The 25,983-nt window shown below is 36.4% G+C and overlaps 1 protein-coding gene across 1 annotated transcript in view; it reads right to left on the bottom strand.

Moving 5' to 3' along the window:
• MSRB3 (methionine sulfoxide reductase B3) overlaps positions 1-25,983 on the bottom strand; it is a 157,514-nt gene that overhangs the window by 115,465 nt on the left and 16,066 nt on the right. The window contains 1 exon segment of the mRNA XM_082636925.1: positions 9,300-9,426. Within this exon segment, the coding sequence (XP_082493051.1) occupies positions 9,300-9,426 (127 nt within the window).

Genomic DNA, 25,983 nt, shown 5'->3' with positions numbered 1-25,983 from the left:
TTACAGTTTTCTTTATCAGCCAGATAACTAAAGAAAAGGCATAAGACTTCTGAATTATTCAATATATCCTTGAGGGACTGGGGGATAATTTCGGTCATCTTTGCATCCCCAGCACCTCGTACTGTGCCCTAAGAAGAGTAAGCCCTAAATAAGTGTATGTTGTATTTAAATATTTATTCAACTCTCCATTTTAACTATTATTATTTAAATTTTCTTCCTAAAAGATGTTTTCTAAATGATGGCTCTGGCTATGTTTCTTAGAATTTAGTTTAAAAACTGCAACAGTAATATTTGCTTAATAAACCAGTGAAATTTTAAAAAATAAATGATGGATTAATTTTTTTTTCTTTATTACTACTCTGAATCCTTTATTACCTCTCTAGAGTTCCACTTTCAAATATTTTATTATGACTAATATTCCATTAATTCTCTGGATTTAAGACTATGAGATTACCTAATCCAGCATTCCCCAAAACATATCCTGTGAAACACTGGCTCTGAAAAAAATGTTCACAAGTAGTTCCTCTTGAGGGGTAAGGAGAAGTTTCTACAGTCAAACCAGATCAGGAAAATCTAGGTTACATGGGTTTCCTAATGAAGACTTCTTACAGACTTTCTTATGCTGATGTGCCTTATTGAACAAGTGGTATTTTGACGCACCATTATTTTATGCTCCACCAGAAAAGTAAACAAGAGTTGTCAATCAAACCATGACACAATACTTTCTTACCAAAATAATTTTTAAGCTGCATCCTCATTACCAAGATGATGAAATGTAAAAACAGCTCATCTTAGAATTTATAAAACATGGTAGTATGCAAAGTTTCTCCATTTGATGACGGGATCAGTTTTACAGGGTATTAGTAGAGTGAGTGTTCATAATTTGGGAACTGATGGTCTTCTAGTCCAAAGCCCTCAAGAGGAAACCAAGGCTCAAAGAAGTTATGTGACCTGGTCACACACCTGGTTAATGAGAGCAAGCTCCTCATCTGCAGCTTTCCTCATTTAATTCTCTCATTCAATATATTTCTCTCTTGAACCAGTGCTTTGTTGTACATTAACATGCCCATCTTTCACTAACCCATGTGCTCACAGCCTGTTCCCCCCCCACGCCACCATCCTCCCCTCCTACTACCTCCTGCTAATTATAATTACATCTACGCGTTCCTTCAATATCCTCCAGGAGAACTGTCGTTACTTCAAATCCTAATCCAAGAAGCTAGTCAGCCATTCTGGGCAGAAAGAAGCACGATGCTTCTTACTTCTTCTACTCCTTCCTTCAATAGTAAAGCAAAGGAGGAAATGTGTAAATAGAATCATAAAAACACGAAGTATGTAACTCCCTTCATTCTATAGATAACAAAATTTGGACCCAGAGTGGCCATTTTTCTCAGAATGTGCATTCTTTAAGAACAGAGATCACATTACTTACTATGTGGCATTATTCTGATACATAAGATGCTGCTACTTGTTCATCACCATTCATTCATTCAACAAATACTTATTGAACACCTATTATGTGATAGACATAATTCTAGTTGCTAGGACGGAGTAGTCAACTGAACAGACAAAAAAAATCTCTACCTTTCTGTAGCTCACTTTGCAGGAACCAAGGGTTTTCCTGTAATAGAAATAGATTTTGATGATCAAACCTATCAACATTCCCAGACTTATTTGATGTTCCACCCCGGACTTTTTATATTTTTCCAGTTTATTCTCCCTTACAGCCAGGGATTAAAGTTGCACAGAATAAATTTCTGGGAAATGTCAGATAACGTTAACACTTGAGGGTAATATCTAACTGTGAACGATTTGACAAGAGTGTATTTCATTCTAAGTTTACAGATGAGGAATAGGAATAAAAGGTACAAAACAGATTCTGGGGCCAGAAAGCAAGTTGGTGGTAAAAACAAACTAGTAAAATTATGCTTCCAATCTCTTTCTTCATCAATACCAGTAACAGTACAGCAAGCTCTGAAACTTGCTGTTATGTTATTTAAAATTTGCACAGGAAATATTAAACTATTAATCAAAATGGAATATGCTACGAAGAGCATATTCTGTGAGCAAACATGCACTTCTGTAACAAAACAAAATCTTAAAAACTATAGCTATAGAATTTTAGATTATCTTTGCTTGCTTAAAATTTAAGTAATCTAGCGAGTTAGATTAGCAGTCCATTCTTCACTTGCAATTACGTGGTTGAATACAATAAATATATCTAGTGTTGAAGGAAATGCTTACCATAGTAGTAACTGAGTAAATTTAAATTCTATAAATGTGTAGCTCTTAAAAATCACCTAAATAACTGATATCTTTGTCATCACATGGTGTGTGTGTGTGTGTGTGTGTGTGTATATATACATATATATATATACACACACACACATGTATTTTGGCTGTGCACACAGCATGCGGTATCTTAGTTTCCCAACCAGGGATTGAACCTGCACCCCCTAGAGTGGAAGCATGGAGTCTTAACCACTGGACCCCCAGGGAAGTCACCATGGTATATTTTTATAACATGCATTTTTAAGTGACTAATACAAGTGCAAATATACTAAATGTAAAAAAGAGAGAGAAAAATGAAGTAATTAAAATAAACAAAATGAGGATTTTAAATTTTCAGATGGTTGATTTCAAATGCAAAGACACAAAAATAATTAGAGATAAGTTGCCACTGCATCTCGGTAAAATCTATTCAAAGCATTTTAAATTAAAATGTATCTAGCAAAAGCGGCCATAAGAAATTCAGTCTCTAAATAAAATGTTTGGGATGAAGCTATAAACTAGAAAAGACTGACAATGAATATTCATCAAGTATTTAGCCTCAATATTAGTGACTCTTTGTGAACTCTCATTCACGCTCCACTCCTTCATTAAACACGTGTTTGTTAAGAGCAAAAGATGGCTCATTTTAATAAATCCTTCTATGATCTGTCAGGTAAATTACTGTGAACATGTTTAGATAAATAAACTTCTAATAATTCTACCTTTATGATTCCCCAAAAGTGCATATTGTCTAGATAAACTAACTCTGTAGAATTATCATTTGTTTTCAGAACTGATAATATTTTATATTCTTTAGTCGTTAATTAGAGAATTTCTCAAACAAAATTAAAATTTATTTTTTGTTCATGCCCAAAATCCTACTAGATTTTGCTATGTATTTTATAATTATTAATGTATGTGAAGAATTTATTCTATATTTAAGAAAAAATTAACAAACCATATGCCCAACACCTTATTCATACAGATGTATTTATCATTCTATAGCAATTTAGTCTTGTGCACAAACGATTTTTAAAACTCATCTAATAATCATATGCTGTACAGCAAATTTTCAGCATTAACTAATACTTTATTATATCACGGAGCTACTAAAACATTTTGTTTTAGAAAAGAATATAGCTGCATTAGAGTACTCATTAATCAACATTTTAAATATAATTTTTCTTAGTTTCCAAAAATATTTTTATTCATGCAGAAAAGGATTCATGCTTAACAGTCAACATGTTAAACTCATAACATTTTCAAGATTCTATAAAAATTCAAAACATAGCAAAACAAAATGTGAAATTTTCTTTAATTCTTGGGTGGTCTGCTGAAGAAAATTTAGCTACATATAAAACTATAAATTACTGTTAAATCAGCTATTTGGATACAAGATAAGTTAATTTATGAAAACGTGTTTTAGTTTATAGAAAGTCTACACATGATAGACAATTTCAATGAGATGTCCAAGCACAAGGGAGTTGGAATCCTGTTGAAAATGGAAAAAGGTTTTGCACTCTACAAATACTGTTTGAACATCATATAAGCAGAAAAATTTGTGGTTGTAAATCCATGTGTTCTTAACTGAATATTCTTTACATACTTCTAAGTTTTCACAATGCACCTATGTGCTAATGATATCAATACCCTTTCATGCTGTGAAAGAATGTAAATCTAGTGCCACCTACTGGGAAAAGTAGATACCGTTCAATCAATTAATTGCAAATTATTTTGTGAATTAGGGGAGTTGAAATTGGAATGTCTATTGTTTTAAAAAACCATTTGTTTCTTTAAAAAAAAAACCTCCCCCAATGTACTTTCAATATAAATAAATAAGTTAGGTAAGATGAACATGTAAGAATGGTGAAGTTGGAGAATAGAAGGCATTAAACTGAACTCATGGGAGAGAATTTCACTGGGGATATCAATACAGAAATCAGAAATTATACATTCTGACTAGAGTTTTTATATTGTTTTGTGTTTAGAAGGCAGGCTCTGAATCTGTGGTCAAAGAGACCTCTCTTATGAGTATCAGAATATCTAATAAAAAATCTTGAAATTACATGAAAAATTGTATAGGTGCACATATGTATTTTCTGGAGGAGAAAAGCCATAACTTTTATCAAAAAAACACACAAAAAACCATGGAAATGGTTTGTGTTTTCATGATGCAAAATGGTTAAAAATTAAAACTAATATAGAAAGCCAATCTATTCAGTAAGTGAACAACACACCAATGACTTCAATTTTTTTTAAGGTAAATACAATATCAGATGCTATTAATGAAATATTGCCAGCTCAAACTTGAATAGTAGTATTCCTTATTTATGGATATTGCTCTCGTGCTTATCTGTAGTATTTCCTCTTTACAAATGCAGAACTTAAAGCACAGCAAACAATATTAATTTGCTCCAGAGAAAAGCAATCAAAAGAACCAGAGCTCTTAGTTCTCATGGTAAGTGTAATATGTACTTATTCCCTTCCTCAAACAATTTATCACCAAAACTCAAATTGTTTGAGAGAAAGAGTAGAAGCAAGTTTGGCTAATATACTTTGAATCTGTGTTACCTTTTTTTTTTTTTTTTGCTGTTGTTGTTATTTGTTTAGCTACAATGTGATTTATACCTGAGAAATCTACCATATTGTATTAATGCAATAAAGTGAGAAAAGAGAAAGTTTTTTTTACAATATATTCAAAAGGCAACCAAACTATGAACTTTAATTTACCCTCCTCATTAGATTTATTTGAGACCCAAAAGAGCCTCAAATAAATTTGTACTGTCTGTTATAGCTATCACTTCACCTACATGTAAACTTTCCAAATGTTTATTCATTCATTTAACAAATATTTATTAAGTGCCAGGCACTGTGCTAAGCTCTGGAGCCACAAGCCCCTGATTCTTAGAGAGCTGTACTTACACAATGATAGTCTATGACTTGCAAACACCATTTGCAAATTTTGTCTTTAAGACTTCTAATTTCTGCATTGGAATATTATGACATAATATCTTTACAAGCTGCATAAACTGCCGTGTGGCTCTTCTATTCATGGAGACTGTTAAATATGTCACTGAAGTCAAGAGTAACAACCACATATTACGTGTATGATGTTAGAGAAAAGCACAATTTATCACTGTAATTAGTACTATTTAGACAAATACTCTCACTTGGCTGAAAGCTACCATGATATCTAGTCTAACCTACAATTAGACTTCATTTCTATCAAGCAGTGAAACTATGTATAAAATTGTGCTTCCTAATCCCTCCTAAGATAATGCTTCAGTCTTGATTTAGATGCAAGGAATTCTAATGTTCAAACATGGAAAATATTTCTGTCCTCCCACCACAACCAAGCAGATTTTTCTATAAATTCCCAGCCATTAATTAGTACTGGGTTTTAAGATTTGACTAACCCAAAACCAAAGTAAAAACAATGACAGTTCATAAAATCACAGAATTTCAGAACTGAATAGATTATCTAATTTAAATTCCTCATTTGAAAAATAAAGTGACAGATCTGGAGAGGTTTACTGATACGTTCAAGGTCTCACAAGTTAATGACAAAGCTGTGGTTAGTTTTCTGACTCCTATTCCAGTGCTCTTTTTAATACATGAAAGAAACTGTTATAGGAAATTAAGAAGAGCTCTGAGAGAAAAAAAATTACCTTTAATTACAAACATGAGCAAACCATAACTCAGATGCACTTAATAAGCTCTAAATTGAAATTATGCCTTATTTAAAAATAAGAAGAAAAGGAAGTCGAAGCTGAAAAATGATAGGTCAGCCTTCTGGAATATGGCCTTCATATAGGTCAATCCAGTTATAATCAACTTTAAGAGCCTGTTCCAATTATTTTTCAGTTCTGGAATTATTTCATATTGAATAAAAACTAAAATTAGTAGGGTACTGGCTAGGGAGCAGAAATCTTTTTGATTTACAGAGATTTTTGTTGCCATGAGTTTTGACCAGGGAACAGTAAATTAAAGCAAGACGTCAAACTTTTACCTTAATTTCCTATATCTCCAATTTTGACCTCTTCCCTTTCTACTTGTATAAAGTGATAAAGATCAGAATTTCCATTTCCATTTCATTTTTATTTTTCAAAATTTAAATAGTTTGTTTCACATTATTGTTAAACTTAGCAATTTCTTCAACATATTTATATTTCTAAGAGTAGAATTCTGTCAGAGAAATGGATGGTAACAAAGATTTTGCTAACATTGAAGTTATAAAATACGTGGACACTGGAAGACTGAGTCTCATAACACTTTAAAAAATACCGGGTGCCTGAATGGCTAAGAAATTATGGAATACTATTCTAGTCAAATCATTTATCAAAATAAAATGGGTTTACAAGCCCTAAGTAAGAAAGACCGAGTCTCTCTGAGCTTCCATCAGTACTGGATAGTAAGAATAAAAGAAATGTGTTGTATGTTTATAGGACTTGAATCTGGTTCAGCAGGATGTATAAGTAAAATAAAGAGATCAAAACAACAGATTGAGATGGTTATTTCTCAAACATAAAGTGCATTTGTGGTTCCGATTAAAGTAAAAATAGTTAAATGAAAGATGGGACATATTTAAATGTTTTAAAAAGTCTATTGTACTAGAAAAATACAAAATATATATGTATATATATTGATACAGATGTCTATAGTGAACTAGTGAACATTTATATATAGTGCTTACTACATGCCAGCCACTGTTCTAAGCGCTTTCCACATCCTAACCTATTTCATTCTCACAGCAACCCTTTCAGGTCAGTACTATTATTATCCCCATTTTACGAACAAGGAAGCCAAGGCACACAGCCAGTTAAGTGGCAAAGCCAGAATTCAGATCCAGCCAAATTCCAGAATTTGTGTGCTTAAGCATTGTACTATAATGGTTACTTCTTAAACATTACCAGCTTTGTTGAATTTATCTTTGAATCATTTGATATCAAAACTTAAAGACACATATTTTGATTAAACAATTTCATTATGAAACACTTTAATCCCACAATTGTCATATATCGAGGGATACCATGTTAATTAATAAAGTTTCTGTAAATACTTAGCCTCCTTAGTGTATGACAAAGTCATGTTACAAGAACTATGCTAGTGCTCTCATATCTTGTTTTTTTTTTTCCAGTGGAAAACATGGTTATGTATCACTTAAATAACTTTCATACTACAATTATTATATGTAGTATATAGTTATGGAAAAGTTCCACATGGCACAGGAACTACATTGGTTGATGCTCTCCCTCAAGCTTACATACAATTCAACAAATAAACCTTGTCAGTCCTACAACTTGAATTTCTCTCTTATCTATCCCCTTCTTTCCAAACCTACTGTAATGATCATTGTTAAGGCTCTCAGTACTTCATGAGTCCCTCCAGCCTCAAGCTCCTCCAACATACTCAATGGTGGCATGCAGGGGCATGGCGGGGTAGGGAAAGCGAAGGTGTCAGGAAGAGTGGTTGTGGACCCCATGCATTAAGCTTCATTGGCCTCTCAAGTCACCACAAATAGACATAAAATCTAATTTTTAAAAAATATAGAGTGTTTACTATTCAAGTACAGCTTCAAGACAAAAGCCTTATCCTTCTAATTAAGCCTTCTAATTAAGTTGCCATCTCCACCTTCTCATAGAAATACCTGGAACCAGCACTGATCCTTCCATCATACTAAGTCAATAATCCTTATAAAATGCAAATCAAGTCATTTTACTCCCCCTTCATCCCTTCCCCAAGATTTAAATTTTTTAAAACATCATATAAGGCACTTCATGATTTGGCTACCTTCCTTACCTCTTCTACTTGCCCTCACCTACCCAAGCTAGCCATATTAAGTAACCTGCATTTCTCTGAACATACCTTGCTCTTTCAGGTCTTCATGTTTTTCCCACACTACTTCATATATTAGAAATGTCCTTCCCTCTCCTTGGACATCTGGCTAACTCTTGCTCATAGTTTAAAATTCAACTCAAGCACTATATCCTCCATGAAGCCCTCCTTAAACTTCAGAGACCTTCCCTCCCTTCCAAAATCTCTTCCCCTAAGCAAAGAGCTAGAAGCATCCTGGATTCCCCTAACATCCCAGGCATAAATACTTTTAGTCTAGTCTTATCACCATATGGTTCAATGGTCTTTACACAGTTCCAACTCCATCTTGTGCTTGTTAAAGAAATTGGCTTGATCTTGTTTATCATTGTATCTTCACTGCTTCACACAATGTCTGGCACTCATAGTTAATATTCAATGAATATTTAATGAGTTGGAATTAAATTCTTTATACAGTATAGTAATAGAGATATGTATACTAAAAGAAAATATAAATAATATTGACAATAATGTTCACAGACTATATCTGGCCATAGTGATTTTCATAATAAAATTAAAATATTAAACATGAAATAAGCACATAATAAAATTTTGGACTTTTATGTCTCAGTTGTTTAAATGCTTAAAGTCACATTTTTAAAAAGGGTGGTGGCTCTAATTTAAGAACCAGTGAACACATGCTATATTAGTTCTCTTTATTTGGTCATTGTTAAATAGAACATGTTTTCTTTATAATAACTAACTTTATTACACTAAAGTTGCTCGTTTTAATTTTTTCTTTCTAAAGGAATGACCACATGTGGAATGAAAAGCATTTTCATTATCCTTTAACGAGATGAACGTCCTATTTTGTGTGATTTGGAGCAGTTTCTTATCAAGGCTGCCAGCCTCTTATGAACATTACAATTTTCAGATTGTAGTGTGCGTTAAAGAACAAGAAGATATCATGAAATATTAGTGACAATTATATACTGAGCAAGGAAACTGGACAATGTTTCCAGGGGTTGTAAGGACTGTGGAAATGAATGTTACTCAAAGTAGAGTGGTGATTTATAACCAATTTCCGTCTTCAAATTAGGGCCCAAGTAAAAGAAAACGAAATTCAGCAAAGCATTATGGTGTATCATTTCCTGCAGCAGAAACACTCCCCCACCCGGACCAGTGCCCTTACTAAGTATAGTACAAGAAGCAGCAACCTGAGGGAAGCCCACAGGCTCGCAGGGCTACTGGCTGGCTCTTTGTCACCAAATGCAGCAGGTTGAATGCAGACATCACTGTGATATCTTCACCAACAAAACGAGAGGCAAAGAACAGGGGCAAGAGCTGAGTAAGAGAAAAAAAGAAAACAAAAACAAATTAAAACATCACAAATGTTAAACACATTCACTGCACAATTGATGGTTACGGTTTTATCTGGAACTGAACACACACACTGTGCTAATAAATTTCAAACGCCTATGTTTCATATGGTGGGCTTACTTTCAACCCAGGCTTATTTATATCTTATGAATAAAATACACACTATATAATAGCAGTGTAATCTGTGAACACATTTTGCAAGAGGATAAGAGACGAAGATTAAAACAGTTGAAAGGAATTAACATTGACTGAGTTCCTACCAAGTGACAGGAACTGTCTAGGGCCAAATATAAATATATTACGTCATTTAATTCTTACAATAAAGCTAGAAGGTAGGTTTTTATCACCCAATACGTATGTGAGGAAGCCAAGGCTCAAAGGTCCAAGGGCACAAAGCAAATAGCCAGTGGAAAAAAAATTAGAAAACCTTGTTCTATCCAACTACAAAGTCCTGCTCTCTCCTCATACCACGCTGCCTTCTTCCAGCAATTATTTGCAAATCTCCCTCCCTGGAGAAGACTGCAAAATACTGTAAGATTAAGAGATTTCTTTTGTTAGAGTTTCATATTTTAAAAAAATAGAGTCAAATAACCTAAGGACAACTAGGAGGCTTCACTTTATAAATAGTGTTAAGTTTGAAGAAGGCATATCAACCATGAATTTTCATTTGATTTTATGATTTATAATTTCTAGATCAATTCTGTAAATAATGTTCACAATCTAGCCTTAAAAAGGGTAAAAATATTTTTTAAAGCTTTTGGAAATGAATCATGTGGAAGGATCTCAAAACTTTGTGAATGTTAAACTTTAAAGAAAAGTTCAGCTAGGATTTTCTTTAAAGTTTTGTACAATCTTTCAGTTGGTAAAGATTAACTTCTAATGAAGGTGGAAGATACTAGATTAACAGTAACTTCTAATATTTTATTTAAAGTTAGCATTATAAGTGACCTTAACTACTAAAAGTCCAAAAATGGATATAAAATTAACGTCTCGTTCATTTCCTGACCCTCATCCCTCACTCCACCCCCCAAAAATAAAAGTCTGTTCCTGGTCTCTTCTGACCTCCTCGAAGAACAAACACATAATAAACAGTAATATATTTTACCAAATCATTCTGGAGTATATCTGACACAAATCTGCTTGTATTAACATGCCTGTACTCTGATTTCTCCAAACTAAACTCACTACAAAACTAAAACATTTTTGTGTTACTAACTGGAGACAAAAGGGAGGAAGAGGGAAGGTAAGTATCACAATGCACAGCCTGAAAGAACCATTAAACATAAATAAACATGTCATTTTTCACGAGTGACTGCAGAGCAGGGAAAAGAGAGCATTCCTTTGGAGCAGACTACTGACTAATAAAAGATCAAAGGTCTATACCTCACAACACTATAAATAAAAATGTATTTTTTTCCTTGTGACCTTCTCTGTGAGGAATAAAGTACGCACGGTAAATGTAATTACTTAGCAAAGCTGCAGCCTCATTGTGCTCCTGCAGCTGACTATAAAACGTCTTCCTATCCTGTTTCATCAACTGCTGTACCAGGCGGCCTGCGCGCCTACCGATGGCCACGGCCATCTGGCTTGTGTCAAAGCCAGCGCACAGGAAGAAAGGGAGTGATGTCACTCTGCAGGTCAGGCAAAGAACAAAGATGCATTCTACAATGAAAAGCTGAGGGCCTCAAATACCAGGGGGCCCTCCAGCATGATATGACGGAGTGATTTAATGTTCTGCCTGTTGCATTTATTTCTACCCAAATAGCCAGGGCTCCATCTAGTGGCAAATTAGTTTTGCCCAGTTTTCTTTAAAAGTGAACCCAGCTACATTAGCACCAACAAAGTAGAGCAACAATGTGATTACTTTTAGAGCTATCTAACCGTTTTTACACTGAAGAATGCAAAAGTACAATTTATCACAGTGCTGTCCATTGTCAAATCCTACAAACCATGCATTTCATAGGTTAGGATTTGATATAACCCTAATTATTTTAATGTTTGCAAGGATAACTGAAAAAGTAGCTAATTTTGCAAAAATGCACATAAAGTGACATTACGTACACATTACCCTGAAAAAATGTAGCTGAGATGGAAGGTGAAAAACAGTTCTAAAGAATGGATACATGCATCTGGATGCCTTGGTGAAATCAAACTCATAGTTATATTCCACAAAAGAACCATAGTTAATATGGCTCTAACATGTGACACCAGGAGCAACTGTCCTTTAGAACAGAAAAAGGAATATTTTTATGCTGAAATGATTTAACGAATTTAATTTTTAACTAATGCCCTTCCACTTAGTTTTTCTTTTTTTTTTTTTTAAAGATTTATTTATTTTTTATTTTATTTTTGGCTGCATAGGGTTTTAGTTGCGGCTCACAGGATCTTTGTTGATGCATGCGGGATCTTTCGCTGTGGCGCGCCAGCTCCAGGGCGCATGGGCTCTGTAGCTGTGGCACGCAGGCTCTCTAGTTGAGGCGCACGAGCTCAACAGCTGTGGCACACGGGCTTAGTTGCCCCGCGGCATGTGGGATCTTAGTTCCCTGACCAGGGATCGAACCTGCATCCCCTGTGTTGCAAGGCAGATTCTTTACCACTGGCCGCCAGGGAAGTCCCCACTTAGTTTTTCTTAGTTTATGTTTGCAATAAATGAAATCAAACACTGACAAACCAATCTAAAATGCAGAATACATTTAGATGAAAGATATATCACAATGGATGGGTGTGATCTGTGAGATCAGACTACCTGAGTCTGAATCCTTGTCCTGCCCCGAAGGAATCGTGTTACCTTGGAAAAGTTGTTTACCCTCTCAGTGCCTTAGCTTCCTCGACTCAAAAATAACAATTAAATAAGTTAATTGGTAAAAAGTGCTTGGAATAACTCCTGGCACATAGTATATGCTCACAAACATTAGCTCTTATTATTATTTAAATATACAAATATTTGCTTTATTTCAGAATTATATGAATCGGAAATTTCTAACAGTCGATTTATACCCAATCCTATTTAGGGTTAGCAGGCCATTCTGCAAACATAGAATCCTATTTAGGCCAGAAAATGTACTACTCTTGGATTGATTTCCATGGTAGGATAAAGATCTCCTCAGGATAATAGTCGATGAAACCCTTGCCATATGGCAGGCACCATTCTAAGCACTTCATATTTATTAGCTCTTTTAATCCTCAGGAACTTATAAGGTACATATTATCATTTTCCCATTTTTAGATGTAGAGATTGAGGCATAGGGAGGTTAAGAAATCTACATAAGATCTTAACAGCTGGTAAGAAGCAGAGCCCTTAAGTAACTGGACGGAATGATTTAACAGATTTGAACCCAAGCCATCTATTATAGTTTCAGGGCCAGTGCTCTTGGCCACTACACAATTGGCAATGAAAAGCCTGAGGTTGTTACCAATCCACTCTAGACACTCTGATTCTATGTTCTCCTAATAGACAATGTGGCTGATAATAAATACTTAATAAAGATTCATTTAATTCAAGGAGATTATTTGAAGATTCTCTCTCGACATTGAGTGAAAAAAGTAGAGAGTTAAGGTAGTAAAAAGCCTGAGACAGACTTCTAGATTTAATCTTTCTGTCCCACCACATGCAACTCCTCTTTCCCTTTCACCTTCAAATTGTTTCTCTAAACGCCTTGGATACATCTTTAGGATATATAACCTAAAGAAGCCTAAAACTGAGTCCACTTGCATGTACCAAAGCTTCAATATGTTGATAATACGGTACTTTTCAGAGTCAAACAAACCAACAGCTACTCCCCCAACTCCTCCCCCCCCAAAAAATCTGAGTTTCAAATAGGCAGCTTTTTTCCCATTGAGCTCCCTGAGCTGCCTGGATGAGGACCCTAGCCAGAAACTATCCTAAGTCCAAAAAGAGGCAAAAGAAGCACATTCTTCTAAGTGGTGACAATCTTTGGGAAAAGAATTAGCATTAAACACCCCACTAGAAATCAGCACTGAGCAAAACCACCCAGAAAATCTATAGTTCCTCAAGTTTATCCTCAACTTCTTCACTTTTGTATTGCTTTTGACTCAAATAATTGCATCGATGAATAACATTTATAGATAACCAATATTTTTTTTAATGCCAGACACAATTTACACATCTTTCTAATCTCCCAGAATATCTAGCACATCACTTTGAAATTATTTGGTGTTAAAAAATATGGGTTGAACAATACCTAATGAGCAGTATCACACTATGTGTTGAGAACAGAATTAGATTACATAATTGCCTAATTTTCTGCTTTAAATTTTTAATGATTCCCCATTGCATATTGCAGGGTTTCCCAAGCCATGTTCTGTGAAACAGGCAATACCCCTTCAAACAAATTTAGTAATGGAAATGCTACCTAATATAAAGGGTCTAAGAGGCTTTAAAATAAATGCACCTGCTTAACTTTCTCTCAACTGGTGCCTCTCAAATGGTTTTGACCTTACAAAACCCCTTCCTTTCCTATCACCATCCCACAGAACACATTCTGGTAAATCCTTTGGATAACATCCAAATTCCTGAACAAAGCAACTAAAGTTCTACATCTAGCTGCTGCCTAACTCTTCACCCCTTTCTCTTGCCATACCTCCACATTCCAACCTACCCCACGCTCCTGCCATACCAATATACTCATAACTTCCCCCAAATAGCTCTGCTGTTTCCTATTTCCACCTCCACATCTTTCTCCATTCCATATCCTTACTGTCCTTTCACCACTCCCAACTCCCACCACTCTTAACTTCTCCTATTTGGGTCCCCAGTGAGGCACAAAGCATGATGTCATATCCCCTACAACAATTTTCAAGGCACTGATTTTCTTACATCTCTGTCTCCCTCTTCTAGATTATAAATCTCTTAAGCATAGGGACAGTGTCTTTTTCATCTTTGTATCCCAATACCTGGCGCCTAACAGCCATTCATTTATTGAGTGAAAGAATGACTATATAAATAACTGATTCTATGGAAATGAGTGTTCTGGATCATCATTTCCCACCCTGCTATCTCTGCCATCTCAACTGTTAATGGTGCTTAAATGTAAGAATCTAAATTAAAACCAGTTGGTTCCTTCATAGGAATCAGCAGTTTCTGTGAAGAGGTGGGAAGTTGAAAGTGCAATCTGACTTGAGATCTAGATAATTCAAATGCCCTATTTTGGTCAAAAATTTTTACTTCTCCATCTTTTTTAACCTAGAACTCTGACATCCAAAATTTGACTAACGTTAGTTTGTTAGCTTTTTGGTTTGGGTTTATTTTTATTTCCTTTCACTTCTTTCCTTGCAGTTGAACAATCAACTGCCAAAGAGAGATGATATAAACAGGGAAGCGGGCAACTTACAAAGTTGATAATTAGCTCAAGAATAAATGAGTTGATTGTGCTAGTGGATTTAAAGCATCAAACCACCTAAAGGTCAAACCACCTAAAGGTCAAATCCCTTTCCAAGGGGCTTCCCTGGTGGCGCAGTGGTTGAAAGTCTGCCTGCTGATGCAGGGAACGCGGGTTCGTGCCCCCGGTCCGGGAGGATCCCGCGTGCTGCGGAGTGGCTGGGCCCATGAGCCGTGCTCGCTGAGCCTGCGCATCCTGTGCTCCGCGGCGGGAGAGGCCACAGCAGTGAGGCCTGCGTACCGCAAAAAAAAAAAAAAAAAAAAAAAAAATCCCATTCCAATAAATGCCAAAAGAATGTCTATATCAGTGGTTTTCCACAAGCTAGTAAAATGTCCCCCCCAAACTGCAAGGGCCAACCAAGAGTGACAAATTTGAATTTTGTCAGGTAAGGACAAAATAAAAACAAAAAGTGCCAAACCCTAATCTCACCATAATATCAGAAAAGAAAATTATATTAACACCAAGAACTCGGAAAGCAATCTCAAGATAAAGAACATACTATTGAATAATATATTTAAGTTTTGTGGGAAAACATTTCATTGTTGCTATTTTTCTCATTTCTTTACGAAAAGAAGACACTTCATCATGGGCTAGCATTTGGAAACCACTAATTTAAACGTCTACAATAAAGTTCTATACCTGGCACCCAGTTTATGCTCAACTAATGTTTGCTGAATGAATGATCAATCAGTCATTTACTTCTCAAAATCAATTGGCCAAATTGCTAGAATCGGGCATCTCTTTTATTAAGCAGAGATCTTTCTGTATTTGTTATAAGAAACAATAGAACCCTGGCTACTCAGAATCCTCAATCTTCCAAACCATTTAGAGATAACACTTTTTTTTAAAAAAGACACATTTTATTTTATTTATTCTTTGATGTGGACAATTTTAAAGTCTTTATTGAATTTGTTACAATATTGCTTCTGTTTTATGTTTTGGTTTTTTGGACTCAAGGCGTGGGATCTCAGCTCCCCAACCAGGGATCGAACCTGTACCTCCTGCATTGGAAGGCGAAGTTTTAACCACTCGACTGTCAGGGAAGTCCCTAGAGATAACAATTTTAAGATACCAAATTTTACTCAGCTCACCTGTATAAATTCTTACTACATGGAAAACAATGTATTAGGAGCTGATGAATATGCAAAGATGTAAGATATAGTCTGTGCTGTCAAAAAACATATTAGCTTAGATGGAAACATAAGATATGTACTCAATGCCTTTACAGAGGCATTTTTGATCTTAGGATCCCTTTACACTCCTAAAAAAGTTATCAAGGACCCCAAATGCCTTTTGTTTATGGGGTTATACCCACCAATATTTACTATATTAGAATTAAAGCTGAGTAATTTTTTTTTTTTTTTTGCGGTACGCCGGCTTCTCACCGCTGCAGCCTCTCCTACTGCGGAGCACAGGCTCGGGACGTGCAGGCCCAGCGGCCATGGCTCACGGGCCCAGCCGTTCCGCGGCATGTGGGATCTTCCCGGACCGGGGCACGAACCCATGTCTCCTGTATCGGCAGGCGGACTCCCAACCACTGCGCCACCAGGGAAACCCAAAGCTGAGTAATTTTTAAAACATTTGCTTATTCCATTAAGAATAACAAAAATAAAAATAATAACAATACATATTACAAAAATGACATTTTCAGTGAAAAATAGCTATATTATCCAAAACAAACAAAATATATATTTAATGGGAAGAGTTTTACATTTTTTTTGCAAATCAAGTCTCTTTAATATCTGGCTTAACAGAAAACAGCTGGATTCTCATCTTTGCTTCTGCATTCACTCTGTTGTGATATGTTGTTTTGGTTGAAGTATATTTATGAATGAAATCTCACCTCACTCAGATAAGTAGTTGGAAAAGGGAGGAATATTTTAATAGCTTTTTCAGATAACTGTAGACATTCTTCTTTGATATTACACCAAAATTCAACAATGATAATCTGAAACTACATATTATCAATGAACTTTTCATACTATTACATTAAATTTCATTGGTCTACCTTACATTTTGACTGGATCTTTTAACTTTGTATGATTTTGTAACATCAGGCACTGTTCATTTGGAAAACATTGGTTCAATGGATTATGCAGATCTTTCACATGCAGACACCTTACATTATCAATATCAAAAATATTCATTAATATCACCACTGATTTCATCAGATAAATCTTTAAATGTTGAGAAGCTGTCAAGTTCACAGTGGCAGATACAAGCTTTCCAAAATTTTATTTTTTAACTTGAAAGCTCGAATTTTATCATTGCCAACAATACAGTCAGTTGTTTTCCATAAAGTGACAGAATCACTTCATTCATTTTTGAGAAAATACTTGCCAGATACCCAAGTTTAAATAACCATCGTTTGTCTGTTGGTCATTCTGTCAAGTGAAATGGTGTTTCAAACAAGCACACCAGTGCTTTTCCTGGAGACGGCTGCTGTACTTTGCGATGCGGAAGCTCTTTATAAAAGTGTATTTCTTGGGCTTCCCTGGTGGTGCAGTGGTTGAGAGTCCGCGTGCCGAGGCAGGGGACGCAGGTTCATGACCCAGTCCGGGAAGATCCCACATGCCGCGGAGCGGCTGGGCCCGTGAGCCATGGCCTCTGAGCCTGCGCGTCCGGAGCCTGTGCTCCGCAATGGGAGAGGCCACAACAGTGAGAGGCCCGCGTATGACAAAAAAAAAAAAAAAGTGTATTCTTGTTTCTTCACACAGAATAATAAAAAGATATGCACTTAAGATCTAGAGTTAATAAAATTAATATGAATCTTACTACTTCATCAAGGACATTCTTAAGTAAAAATGGCCTTTTCTCCTGTTTGGATGTTAGTGAAGAATGGAATGACTGCTAAAAAGGTTTGCTGCCCCTGCCTAGCTTCACACTAAGACAACAGCAGTTTCACCTGCTTTGGCTTTTGCAACATCAACGCAAATGTCAACACAGTGAAAAAGGAAAATGGGGTCGTAGCATTAGTCTGAAAATAGTTTTGCCTTTGTGAATCCCTTGCAAAGCTCTCAGATGCCAGGGGTCCTTAGTCCACGCTTTGAGAATTGCTGGTCTGGCCCTCCGGTTGGTCCATAAAAAGCACAGTAAATGTTTCATAAGCACTTGTTAAGTAAGTGACCGGCGGACAGAGGAATACATTTATAACTTACCCCATGTTGTCTAGCAAAAAACAAATGGTTAGAAAATAATACCAGTAGTATTTAGACCTCTTACTACTTCTAGAGCTAATTAGTACATTTCCTACTCCATGTAGTCTGTGGACAAATGCAAATGCAAAATTTTGAGCTATTTTATCAAAGTGAGGAGAATAGTTATGGCAGATTTCTGAAAGTAACAGAGTGCTACAACCCAATTTTCTCAGCACCACTCCTTGAAATTCACAAAAGTATATGTCCTTCTAGGGGATAAGAAAACAAATTGTGAATTAGTGCTATCTCCAGAAAAGGAAAATTAATTTGTTGATAAATTCTCACATTTATTGAACCCATATCATGTACATGGTACTATTAATTCATATACTGCTAGTAGAATAATCAAGGAACTTTTGGAAATGATTGAGAATAATAGAAGTTGTATCATTAAATAAGTTTAGAACCAGAAAAAAATCTTGATTAACACCTAATACATAGATTTTTGAACATGAAGTGACCACCCAACAAAGGTAAAATAATTAGTTGAAAGGTGTTTCACAAGTAATTTGTTTAAAATTGTCTTTAGATGCTGAAGTTTGAGGATAAAGTTTTTAATGAAACAACTAGGATGAAATTAGAGTTATCTCTTTAATAATGTCACATTTCCTTCTGAAATGTCTTCTTGAGTGGGAGAAAGCCCACGTACAGCAACGAAGACCCAACGCAGCCAAAAATTAAAGAGAAAATGGTGGAGGTAGAAGTAGCACCAGGAATGCACAGCTTGGACCATCTGTTCCTCAGTCTATGATCATCATCTGTGTATGACTACGTGAGGATGTTGCTCATGAAATATCATCCATCATGTGTATCTCAATGGAAAAAAAGTGGGAGAAATGATGAACTGATCCAAACCACTTGTTTTGTCAATAGCAAAACTGAGATAAAGAGACCTATCGAAGGTCATACAGCCATTTGGAGAAAACATTAGGCTAAAACTCCTTTTTAATTACATGTTGTGGCATCTGTGTTTTCTTTATTATTCAGTTCACATAAAAAGTAAGAAAAGGACATAAAGAATTGTACCTAATATTGACAATGCAAGGGTTACACTGTGTCCATTAAGAAGGTACACCAATGGTATAATTAAAATAGAATTATGGGGCTTCCCTGGTGGTTCAGTGGTTGAGAATCTGCCTGCCAATGCAGGGGACACGGGTTCAAACCCCAGTCCAGGAAGATCCCACATGACGCAAAGCAGCTAAGCCCGTGCACCACAACTACTGAGCCTGCACTCTAGAGCCTGCGAGCCACAGCTACCGAAGCCTGCGAGCCACAATTACTGAAGCCGGCACGCCTAGAGGCCGCGCACAGCAATAAGAGAAGCCACCGCAGTGAGAGCCTGCGCACCACAATGAAGAGTAGACCCTGCTCATCGCAACTAGAGAAAGTCTGCACGCAGCAACAAAGACCCAACGCAGCCAAAAATAAACAAATAAATAAATTTATTTAAATATAATAGAATTATGGACATTAAGTCCATCTTCTGATGCTAATTATAACTCTACTAAATGCTATCTTTTTTCAGGATTCCTGTTTTGTATAGCATCTAGTCAAATTCAGGGATTTATTCATTCTCACATTAATGTTTTAAAACTTCTATCACCAATATAGAACACAAATCTTTTTCTTTTAAAATATATATTGATTTCACAGTCCATTGATTACACAGACAATGTAGTTTCAGTGTCTACATTACATGTGTTTCATCTAAAAAGTTTTTCTTAATATTTAAAAGGTGCCAACAGGAAAGCAAAACCCACACAAACAAATCACTTTTGATTACTATTAAAAAATGCCTTCAGAATTTTTCAGTCTTTTTAACTGTTTCATTTTGTTGTGTTTACACAATACAGTTTTGCTTTTCTAGTACTTGAGTTCAAATTTAAACCTTCTCACTGACTAGTTAGGTTTCATTTGACAAGGTTTACTCTGGGCTTTGAAAGTCTCATCTGTATGTCTGGAGTTTGTAATAGTTTCCTTGCAAGATTGCTGCTAGAGGAGCACCTGGCACACACATACCTCTAAATTAATACTATGATTCCTTCCTTAAGTAACATTCCCTGTTGATAATTTGTTCCCCGTGGAACTCACAGAACTGAAGCTCAATGCCTTTTAGTGACATTTTATATGGTTGATTTTTCTTACTGAAAACATTCTTCACTTGTCTTTTCTATTCTACACAGTATTGTTTTCTTCCTCCCTTTCTGGAAATTGCTTCTCTATCTCTTGGGATATTTCCTTCTGATTTCCAAACTGTGACTAAACTCCAGAGATATCTCTTTAGTACCCTCTGTATTTCTCACTATTTAATCTCTTTCTTACAGATCTCACCTATTCTAACAACTTCAACCATCATTTCTTGATAGATAACTATACAGATCTAGCTCTAATGCTCTATCTTCTAAAATCTATTGGATAATAATAACATCAACTTGCACTTGCATGGTATAGTCTTATACAGCTTATAAGAGTCTTTAGTCCCACCTTATATTGTTATTCAAATATCTTGCATGTGTGCATCTTATTATTATGATATTATTACTAATAATCATTTTTGAGTACCTGCACAAGGTGATCGTGTATATGTGTATCTAATATCATTTAGTCCTCATGTCAACCCTGAAGTAGGAACTGCTATACGTGGTAGTCATTAGTGCTATTTGCCCCACATTTCTGGCTCTCCATTTTCCAGGCACATGGTAGAAATGCACTTTCTGGCCCCCTGTGGTTCTTGAGACTGTGTCACTAGTTCTGGGCAATAAGTTGTGAACAGTGATACTGTGTGCCACTTCTAAGACAGATCACTTAATTGTTGGCGTGAGACTCTCCAGAACTCTCTTTCTCTCTCCAACAGTGATCAGCAATGTTCTATAATTAGATGATGACTGCTCCATTAACCATGATCCTGGAATAGGAGACATGGAGCAGAGTTCCCATCTGACAGACAATGAACATGCAATACAAGCAAGAAATAAAACTTCAGTGGTTTAAGCCGCTGGAATTTGGGGATTATGTGTTCCAGCAGAAACTAAGGTTCAGAGAATAACTTGCGTGAGGTCATACGGCCAGTACTGGAGCCAGAATTTGAACTGAAGTCTATTTTAATCTCTTGTAGTACATTAAAAAATTCCTCAATGGGCTTCCCTGGTGGCGCAGTGGTTGAGAGTCCGCCTGCCGATGCAGGGGACACGGGTTCGTGCCCCGGTCCGGGAAGATCCCACATGCCGTGGAGCGGCTGGGCCCGTGAGCCATGGCCGCTGAGCCTGTGCGTCCGGAGCCTGTGCTCCGCAACGGGAGAGGCCACAACAGTGAGAGGCCCGCGTACCGAAAAAAAAAAAAAAATTCCTCAATGGCAGGGACTCTTATGCCCCAGATTGCTGTCCTTGTTTAGGAAAACAACAGGGTCTGGAAGGTTGAGAAGTCCAATGTTAAAAACAATGAGACCACTTTGAAGAGCCCAGGGTCTTTCTCTCATTAGTCATCCCTTCTATTCCTAAGTATCCCAAAGAGATTCTTACCATGGTCACAAGATACGGCTCTCCTCTCATATCCAGACATAAAGGTTAGGAGAGAGTTACTTCATTTTGGATCATCTGTAGCTAACAAATTAGTCCCAACTCTTCAAGAATTAATGTTTCACTCAGCTGCAAAACTGATTGAGTAGATCCTGGTGACGATAAAATGATTGATTATGAAGATTTCATTTCCTGAAGTGACTGAAAGCTCCCTGGGCACTAACCAGATCAGCTGTAACTTCTTACTGATCTAATAAGTCAGTGCCCAGATGCAGACCTTAGAAATAGAGTGCCCTGATTTTAATCAATCTATAAATGTAAGAAAAAAAATATTCGTTGCCATGATGCTAAAAAAAAAAAAAAGTTTGTCCTTCCCAGTGGCTCAGGGATCATGACCCTGGCCCTAAGGAAAAGGAACTGTAATGGTTCATTTTTTGACCTGTAAGTAAACAATATATAAAACAATAAGATTTTAGAGACAACCTATAGACAAAGATTTGGCTGTGGTTGCAGGACAGAAAGTAAACATTAGTAACTTCACATTTTAAAAAAAAGTACTCCCCTGGTGGCTCAGTGGTTAAGAATCCACCTGCCAATGCAGGGGACACGGGTTTGGGCCCTGGTCCAGGAAGAACCCACATGCCGCGGAGCAACTAAGCCCGTGCGTCACAACTACTGAAGCCGCGCTCTAGAGCCTATGCTCCGCAACAAGAGAAGCCACCGCAATGAGAAGCCCATGCACCGCAACGAAGAGTAGTCCTCACTCACTGCAACTAGAGAAAGCCCGTGCAGCAATGAAGACCCAATGCAGCCAATAAAAAAATAAATAAAACAAAAAGAAAATGTACATAGCTAACAAAATGTAAAGAATGACTGGAAAGAAAGGCAGAATAAAGGGTGAGAGTATCAGGACCCCCATCTTATAAAGTAGAGAATTAGGAGGTATTAACTAGACTGCAAAATGCTAACTGGACCCTTAGAATCCATTCTTCCTTCTCCATATTAGTAATAGAACGCTCTGAAATTTTAGCTGAACATAGAGCTACATTTCTCTGCCTCCTTTGCAGCTAATTGTGAATATGATACTATGTTCTAGCCAGTGGAATGATGTGTGATCTTTCACGTCACCTCCTTTAAAGATAAAGTTACTTGCTTTAGACTTCCTCTTCCCCTTGGGAAATGGCAAAAACTGCAACAGCGCACTTGGACACTGGGATGGAAGCTACTTGAGAAAGGCAGACTTAACAGGTCATGAAGCAAAGCTACTTACTCACTAACTCAACCTTAGGCTATTACCTACCTTAAGCTATCATGGGGGAGAAAAATAAACTTCTACTTATGTCAGTCACTCTACTTGGAACTTTTTGTCACAACAGCTTGTCATGTAGCCTATCAAAAGTTCATGAGCAAGTATATTATTTAATGTTACAAAAGTGAACAATAAGGGAATATAAAAAATCAACAAAACAATAAACAATGGTAGACAAAATGGAGAAGAAAGAGCAGATAAATCCTTATTTTTCATAACTGGATATTATCTGAAATTGATGAATCAAGAAATACTACCAGAAGAATGATTTTCACAGGAGTGAAGTGGAGATAAGAAGGGAAAGAGTTGGAGGCTGTTGCTTTTCACCTTAAGTTCCCTTGTATCAAGAACCATGTGCAAAAAAAAAAAAAAAAAAAAAAAAGCTTAGACATGCTAAAAAAGATGCAGTGCCTCAGTGGACCATTTCAACTAAAGAAAAACTTGCTAATGCAGGTGGAACAAATCCTGTCCTATGCCTGCGACTATAAACTACAGTTATCTATATCTATCACTAAAAAACTGTTTTTAATGAGTTGAATATAAGCCCTAAAAATAGGTATCTGTAAATCGTGCTTCAAATATTTTAAGTTAGAACTCTGCCACCATTCCAGGAATAGAAAGCTTTAGCACCGGAAACTGCAAATAAATATTCTGCTTTTGTATCAGAATTTTAGCATCCTTCCCCTCCAAGTTTACTTTCTATTGCAGAAAGTAAGAATTTTCTCATGATGGTATGCCTCGTAGCTTGTATCTGATAAAGCAGATAAAGGAGAAGTTTTATGAAAATGTAGTCCTTCTATTCCACTGAAAAGTAAATCTTAATGGCCTCTATCAACTATCTTTTAACACCATGCTGAACTTGGGAGAAAGGAGAAGCCCTGAATGAGATCATAAAGTGAAAGAAATAAAGTACTTTGCATAATGTTGTTTCTACTTTGTCCTCAATGGTTTTCTTCATTAATTTTAGATGATTAAATCATGTTTTAAAAAGAATTTAGGTATTTCATGTGCACCTCAAACTATTTATCACATCCAAAACTCAATTTGTTTTCTTTCTTCACCAATTTATTATTCTTTCTGTATTCCTGACCCTGTTAGAAAGTACTTCCAGTCTACACAACCACTAAACCCCGAATCTGGGAGTCATCCTCAATTATTTTCTATTTTAATCTTGCATACTTAATTAACACCAAGCGCTGTCAATCTTATTTCCAAGATATTGCTCAAATACATCCTTTTCTTTTCATCTCTCATCTAGAATATAGTAATGGCCTCTTACTGGTCTTCCTGCCTCTACCCTGACTCTCCTCACAGCCCGTCTCCATACTGCTACAGAAATGATGTATACTCGCTCTGACCATGTCAGAACATTGCTTCATGTACTTCCATGGCTCATTAACACCTATGCGGAAAGAACCTATCAGATTCATTTCTTTTCCTATCTTAACTTCAGTCCCCAACACTCCCTGGTACACAATGGTACAATCCATTAACTCTCTTGTCCTTTACTTTATCTCTAGTACCTCACCAGTGCCTAACCTCCAATAAGTATTCAATATGTGTTTGTTGAATGAATGAATGAAGATTCTCTTCTGATAACAGGCAACTATTTATTGTTTCCCACACACCTTTTCCACCCTTACCGTATCACCCATATTTTTCATACCACATAAAGAATGAAATCTTCATTTTTAACCTTCAAGACCCAGTTTAGATATCATCTCCTCTGGGAAACTTTTTTTCACAGCTATTCTTCTCACCCTTCTCCCCAACCCTTCCATTAGAAAATGAATCAATTCTACCTCTATACTACTTCCTACTTCAGTACCTCTATTATTTATCTATTACTGCACGTTAGAATTTTAGATATAGATAGATAGATAGATAGACAGACAGACAGACAGACAGATAGATAGATAGATATGCCTCTCCTAAAAACTCCTTGAGAGCAGCCAGAGGTATTTACTTCTGTAAAATAAAGCCTCAATAAATGCTTTCATAGAACTGAACTCAAACGTCACTTCCTCTGTTTTCCCCCATCTCTGTTCATAATGTCCTAGTTTGCCCAGGACTAGAGTCCTATCCTATACCCAGGAAGTGCAGTATACAGGAAAGAGTCAGAACTGGGTTTAACTTCTGACTCTATCACTTAACCAGCTGATAAATCCTGAGCAAATTAGTTTCTTGTCTCTGATTCCTAACCTGCATAATGTAGACCATAACACTTATTTCACTAAGTTTTGGAAGGATTAAGTGAGATAACTAGCAGGCTGTACAGCGAATTTTACTTCCCTTACTGAGAAGCAAAAGCAGGGGAGGTCTGAGATACCATGTAGAGATACAGATAGAGAATGAGAGAGAGTGTGTGTATGCATGTGTGCATGTTTGCATGAGTGTGCATGTGTGTGTGTCTGGGTTGGAGGGTTTAATTAGTTCCATTTTGGGCAGGGTAGGAATGAGGTGATTGTATAACAGACAACTCAGGTAAGATTAATTTAAGATTAAATTTTCTATTTCAGTAATTATGTTTTAGTGATTGTCAAAAAATCATTATCTTTAGCAAAAAGGAACAATTTCAAGTTTTGCAATCAACTGTTTCAGTCAATTATATAGAGTGATACAACTTTATGCATGCATGAGGCAAATGTACTAATAAAACAGGAACCTGACAAAGTAAACTTTGGTCAACTCTAATTTGAACATACCAATAGCAGTTATAAAAATACTGTTGTAATTCAATTAAAACTGCCAATATCGGGCTTCCCTGGTGGCACAGTGGTTGACAGTCCGCCTGCTGATGCAGGGTACACGGGTTCGTGCCCCGGTCCGGGAAGATCCCACATGCCCCAGAGCAGCTGGGCCCGTGAGCCATGGCCGCTGAGCCTGCATGTCCGGAGCCTGTGCTCCACAACGGGAGAGGCCACAACAGTGAGAGGCCTGCGTACCGCAAAAAAAAAAAAAAAAACTGCCAATATCATTCACTCTTACTCAAAGATAAAACTATTCTAGGACTTATAACTAATTTTGCATCATGACCCTGAGAATTATCTAGAACATTAGAGGTACCGAATTCCCAGTAGTAACCTTGTAACTGATAT

This window comes from Mesoplodon mirus (genome assembly GCF_964341445.2).
Source record: "Mesoplodon mirus genome assembly, chromosome: 11".
Taxonomy (NCBI): domain Eukaryota; kingdom Metazoa; phylum Chordata; class Mammalia; order Artiodactyla; family Ziphiidae; genus Mesoplodon; species Mesoplodon mirus.
This window is presented reverse-complemented; position numbering and strand designations above follow the sequence as displayed.